This window comes from Mustela erminea, chromosome 12 (assembly GCF_009829155.1).
Source record: "Mustela erminea isolate mMusErm1 chromosome 12, mMusErm1.Pri, whole genome shotgun sequence".
Taxonomy (NCBI): Eukaryota; Metazoa; Chordata; class Mammalia; order Carnivora; family Mustelidae; genus Mustela; species Mustela erminea.
Window position 1 is genome coordinate 77,762,130 of NC_045625.1, and position 6,394 is coordinate 77,768,523.

At 44.5% G+C, this 6,394-nt stretch overlaps 1 protein-coding gene across 3 annotated transcripts in view; it reads right to left on the minus strand.

Moving 5' to 3' along the window:
* The window catches only part of OSTF1 (osteoclast stimulating factor 1), a 52,391-nt gene extending 46,018 nt beyond the window's left edge, over positions 1-6,373 (minus strand). Inside the window, exon 1 of one of the 3 annotated variants that reach the window (XM_032306847.1) lies at positions 6,146-6,373. In XM_032306847.1, coding sequence (XP_032162738.1) covers positions 6,146-6,179 — 34 coding nt within the window. In that variant the 5' untranslated portion in view covers positions 6,180-6,373. The remainder of the gene's footprint in view (positions 1-6,145) is intronic. The other 2 variants (XM_032306848.1, XM_032306849.1) reach the window with 2 other exon arrangements.
* Positions 6,374-6,394: the final 21 nt, after the last annotated feature.

The following is a 6,394-nucleotide window of genomic DNA, read 5'->3' on the forward strand; positions in this document are numbered from 1 at the left end:
ACCAAAGGTAAACACTTAACTGACTGAGCCACCCTGGCAACCCAAAGTGATAAGAAAATCTTGATGTGACAGCTCCCAGCAGTCCACTGAAAGCTGCTTCTGCATCCCTCTCCGGCTCTCCGTCTGCCTCTCTCTTTCTCTCAGTCTCCTTCTCTCATGTATTTTGTCTTCCCCTAAGCACTAAGCAACTGAGTACTACTTTGGCAACGGTTTTCACTGGACATGAGGTATGAAGTAAATGCGGATCACAATATGCCACCGTCAGTATGCCACTAGGTGTAAGAATTATTCTGACCCGAAATGACCTCTACTGAGAAAAAGCAGACACAGAAGAACTCTCTACCTTCCCCTCACTTGCCTAAAAGCAGGGCATAAATTCCCCTTGTGAAGGAGTTCTGCTCCATACAAGAGAACAACTCTTACTATCAGATGGAGATGACATCTAAATGTGTCTGCATAAAGAAACCTTACTAAAATAACCCTTAGCTTCCACTAGTTTCCCCATATATTTACCTTCCCACAATGTACTGCCTCTAGAAAACAAAACCCCTCTTTCCTTTCGTCACTTCTCCACAATGTATCACCCTTTGTTAAAATGGCCAATAATCTTCCAAATCTACCCCTTCTTTGGATTTTCACCTCTTTTCTGCACAGCCCCTGTGCAGGTAAACCTGAAAATATCAACTAAACTTGTATGCCTTTTCTTCCTGTTAATCTGATTTTGTGTCAGCTTAATTTGCAGGACCCAGAAACAGAACATAAGAGGGTAGAGAAGAAAGGTTTTATTTTCCCTCCCTTACACAAGTATGTCAGAAAAGTTCATGGCACTAGTCACACCGGAGTCAAGCTGTGTGAATGTTGAAACATAAGAGGGAGGGGACCCCACTATTTCCAGAACTAGTGCTGATGGATACTGCCTGCAGCCTTTGCTGCTTTATAGTAAAGCTTTAAGAGGTACCCAACCCTGGCCTACCCCACCTTCTTCCAGACAAAAACTTTGTTATGTATCAAGAGTTTGTATTTATTTGCCATGAACAAAAAAGTTTAGTTGCTGCAAAGTTACAAGAAAACAAAAGGTTATTCTACTCTCAAAAAGAGTCTAATAGCCTAATACAGATGCACTGAAAGAGGGGAGTTAGCAACAACAAAATTGCAAATAATACAATCGCGTAAGTTAATGAAGGTGACTGCCCAACAAAAGTTGGTCCAAACTAATGGCGTCTTCGTAGATTTCTCTGCCCAAAAAGCACAGCTTCCACTTAAAGTCTGTGTTCCATTCCCAGGTCAAACCAACCACTTCCTAGCTCTGAGACCTTAAGTGGTTTACTTAACCTCACTAAGTCCTACTTCACCCATAAAAATGGGGATATTAGGACCTACCTCATAGGGAAGTTAGAATAATTAAATGAGATGGAGCATATCAAGCACTTTGCACAGTACCTGACACTCAGGGCCAAATAAATGTTAAGTATTCCTATTGTAATCGTCACCATCATTCTGGAATTTCCAAAATGCTTCCTGAACTTTGATGCCACCAGGCATCCATGGAGCATGAAGTTTAAGAAGGACACTACCCATATGTGTATTTCCAGCCAATCCCATACTCTCGCCTTCGACTAATTCATTTATTCAGAGCGGAAAAAAATACACAAAAGCTCAGATCATTTTAGAAGAAGCCTTTTTTTCCTCTCAAAAATGTTATATAAGCAGCATATGGGTGACATCTTTGAAGTTTATGATGTTTTTACTGTAAATACAAAAGAACCCAAAATACTGGCATTTGCTTCTTCAAAGTCCCATGAATTTATTTTCCTAAGACACATAAAATATTTATGCTGCTTTACTTCCACCACCAAAATCAATAAGCCATTTGAAAGAACTGGTCAAGGTCAGACCTCTGGCTTCCAACTACAGTGGAGGGTTATCAAACTGACTTAGAACGAGAGGATTCTAGTCCAAATCTCACTCAATATCCTTTGGCCATTTTTATAGGACACAGTCTCAGAATAAAGTGTCTTTTAAAAAGAAAAGTTTTTGTGAGAACACAAGGTGTCATCTACACTCTACCATGCCCTGTGGGTTCACCCTAATTGAACTGCAAGGCTTGGGAGGGTAGCCGACAAGAACCAAAGAGTTTGATGGATAAACCTGAGAGGCCACACTGGTCCCGAAGAAGGAGGAGGGTCCCATGAAGAATGAACTGAAGACCATGAAACATGACATTTTTTAGCAGCTGAGCACCTTGGTGGCATATCTAACAATGAGAGGGGAGAGTTTCAATGACAGACCTTGAGTGGCCAAAAGTGACCCTACAGAAAGACCTCAGTAGGGGGGGCGCCTGGCTGACTCAGTGGGTTAAGCATCTGCCTTAGGCTTGGGTCATGGTCCAGGGTCCTGGGATGGAGCCCCACATTGGGCTCCCTGCCCGATGGGGTGGTTACTTCTCCCTCTTCCCCGCTCATGCTCTCTCACTCTTGCTCTCTTGCACTCTCTCTCTCTCTCAAATAAATGAAAAAAATCTTTAAAAAAAAAAAAAAAGACATCAGTAGGCAAGGAAAGGTCAAAAACATGAAATTGATTTTTCAAGCAGAGCTTCGGCAACAGTATACCCACTATAGGAAACAAGCCAATCAACAGTAAAACACTTGAAAATTGAAACTGAGACTCCATTCTGAAAATAATTGCTTGTATTTTCTTTTTTTAATGAAAATTTGATGAAGAAAAATAACACCTGATAGAAAGCAGTGATTATCACCAGATAAGTAGGGATAATATTTATATTTTCATACATTTTTCTATATGTATTTTCTAACTTTCCCATTAAAAATGTACTACAAGGTTTGAAGAAAAGAAGAAAGAAGAAAAAAATATTACTTTTATTTTTAATGACAAGATTTTTTCCTAACAAAACGGGTAAAAGATCAGCCATCCAATTACGGATAGGGGTCAACTTAAGTTATTATCTATAGATACCTAAATCTCCCCCATCAGACTCAATATTTTCATGGAGGAGACCTTATTTTATTGTTCCCAGGAACCCCAATGTCTAGCACAAGGCCAAAAACATTAGCTGCATACATCAAGAAATGTTTAGCAAATGAATTTTGGATGTGGCTACAAACCCAAAGTCTGGTATAACCTTAGGAAGGTACAAGAGAAAACAGTCTCTTTATGGGATATATGCCAATCATCCCAATAGATACACTACTCTTCAGCACAGCCGATGGAATTGAACCATGCTGTTTTGCCCGGGTCTTGCCCTGCAGGAAGCTAGAGGGACCACCATCAGGATGCCCTGCTTGTGTTTCTCAACAGAGATGTGCAGTCCGCTCCAACACTTTGAGAGGCCGCATGGGAAGCTTTTTGGATCTCAGTACCATCAACATATCTCTTCTCGGAGAAAGTAACACATTTTATCGTTACAAAGAGTAGGAATCTTATAATTGATTTTTTTACCTTTATGCAGGAAGCCAAGAGCCAAATCTATAGCTACTCTTCAGAAACCTTGGCGGACCTTAGGACACACATGTCTGTAAGTTAACCTTTTCTCTGGCTCCCTCTTATTCTTCCCTCTATATGGCCCTTTCTTTCTTTTTTTCTTTCCTTCTCTCTAAACTCTCATCTGGGATGAGGCTCAGTATAAACAAACCAGGAAATCAAAAATTTAATACAACCATCTACTCCCAATTCCAAATAGCTTCAGACACTTTTCACCCATGCATCTTGCCTGCAGGACAAGGAAGTCAAGCTTACTCTCCTCACAGCTACCAACCCTTTCTGTGCATCTGTGACCACAAGATCTGACTGAGGACGAGAGGCATTTTCCTTTGCACTTCCACTCACTAGTTCAAAACTACGTAAGACCTCACGCAGGAATGGTGATATAAGGCAGAAGAGCATTATGACTAGGAAAGCAGATTTTTTTTTTTAAGATTTTGTTTATTTATTTAACAGAGAGACAGTGAGAGAGAGAGAACACAGGCGTGGGGAGTGGGAGAGGGAGAAGCAGGCTTCTGGCAGAGCCGGGTGCCTGTGTGGAGCTAGATCTTAGGACACTGGGATCATCACCTGAACCAAAGGCAGATGCTTATCGACTGAGCCTCCATGGAGCCCCAGGAATGCAGATTCTTAAATCAGACTACTTGAGTGCTTACTAATCCTGCCTGTTCCTCCCCCACTGGGCCACTGACTCTGGGCAAGTGACTTAACCTTTCTGTGCCATGCCTTAATTTCCCAACCTGTGCAATGGAAACAATAATGGTCCTGACCTCACAGGGTGAGGAGGAGCAAATGAGTTAATATATGTAAAGTGATTACATCAGTGCCGGGCACACAGTAAATGTAGACCAGTAATAGGACAGTTTTGTTTTCAATTAAGCCAGGCCACCCAACGTTTCCAGTCGGGCTGAAAGTAATATTTCTCATTGTAAATTCGTAAACTAACAAACTGATATCTACGGTGACCTTGAGTTTGGATCTCATTTATAAATCGGTATGGGGTCAAAGCCATCTCTAAAACAGGAGACATTTTCAACCCTCTGCTTTCTGATTTGCTGAAGAGAAGGAGAAAGCAGCGGGGTCCAACCGCGAAGATGGTTTCCTGGGTGTGTATCCCTAACTGGTAACAATCCGATCCTTCAACCAAACCAGTGTACGCACAAGTCATGGACACGCTTGCACACCACAGTCAGTGCCCCTCCAGCCGCAGCACTGACATCACTTAAAGTCTGGAGATGAAAAACCTCTTGAACAGCTAACTTCTCGGGACATTCTTTAAAATAAAGTACTTTGTTTAGCCAGCAAAGAACAACTCTGCTTTGTTGGGTGCTTGAGGTCCTGATTTACATCCAGATTGAGAAAGCTGCCACCTCCTACACAGGCACTTAAAAAGCAAACCCCTCATCAGATTCCACTTATAAAAAAGCAGGGAGCCCAATACTAGCCACACCCCATCTCTGCTCACCGCAAAGCCAAAGTCCCCGCAACTTCCTTCACACCCAGCCCAACAAAAAAAATTTCAGTCCCCAGTGAACGACTGTCAAGTATAGGAGTATGTACTTAATTTTCATATAAAATGACTTGAAACCGCCACTGTGTGATGATGAAGAAAGAAAACTAGAAAATCATGAAAGGTGTAGTGCCTGCAACCAAGGTCACTTCGAAGTTTGATGTTAAGTGGATACATTTCAGCTCGTGCTATACTTAAATTAGGGGAGATTCTAAGGAAACGCCCCAAAGTGCATCAAAGCCATTTATCTTCCACATCCTACGTTTCCCGTAATTACTCACCAAATGAATGCACGAGTTTGTTACAGTCTTGAATTGAAATACGTCACTCTCTGTTACATTCTCGAGTTTCCCTATCACAGAAAACAGGCTAAGAATAGAATAAAAAATGCACAGACTACCCGCCACGACCAGCGCTTTGAGGGAACTGGTCACCTCGACCTCTCCAGTTTCGCAGGGCAAACTCCCTGGGGGAAGCGGAGGCAAAGGACTTGCAATGCACGCTACAGGGACACTCCCGAAGAGCAACAGCCGAGATTACTCTGCCGCAGCCTACATTTTTCTCGCCGCGAGGGCTCGCGCACAGAGTTTTCCAAACGCTTTTCCCAGGATCCCGAGGGCAATTTCGTACGCGGCTCCTCTCCAAAGTCCCAAAGGAGACTCGCTCCCCCACCCCACCCTGCAAACAGCGCACTTCCCGTTCGCTCCGGCCGGTCAAGAACTCTAACTTGACACTGCACATACACGAAAAAAAAAAAAGAGGAAGTGGTCAAAAGACCATTTCAAGGCATATATAGAATTTTCCCCCCTAAGGGAATCAATATCCCCGTCTTCCAGTCAAGCTTCAATGGGACGTAACCATCCCACCCACTAGAAAAGTTGCCGCGAATGACAATATTGCAATATCGAGGGCGACTCCCCTTCAAACATAAAATAAAATTTTAAAAAATCCTCGAAATCCTCTTGCTATCCCCAACGATCCCTCCCTGCAGCGAACGCAACAAAGCGACCCATCCCGGCGGGTCGGCTCCCGAGAGCGGGGCTGCAGGCCGGGTACGTGCGCGGTCCGCCCTGCCAAGCGGCAGAGGAAGCGCAGGGCACCGCGGCGGCCAGGGGACCCGGCGAGCGCCTCCCTTACCTGGTTTGACCGGTTTGGGTGGCGGCTTCGACATCGCGCTTCCTGGAGCGGCTGAGCCTCAAGACCAAGCACGAGAAGCCGGCCGAACGCCCCGCCAGCCGGCACTCCGGGGACCCCAAAGTTTCTTTCTGCCGGGTTCGCAGCGGAGCGCCTTCAGGGATCTGCGCCCACCCTTGGCCGTCGGACGAGCGGACGCAGGCAGAGCCGCTCCGCGCGATGCCCCGCCCCGCCGCGCCGCCGCCCGAGCCG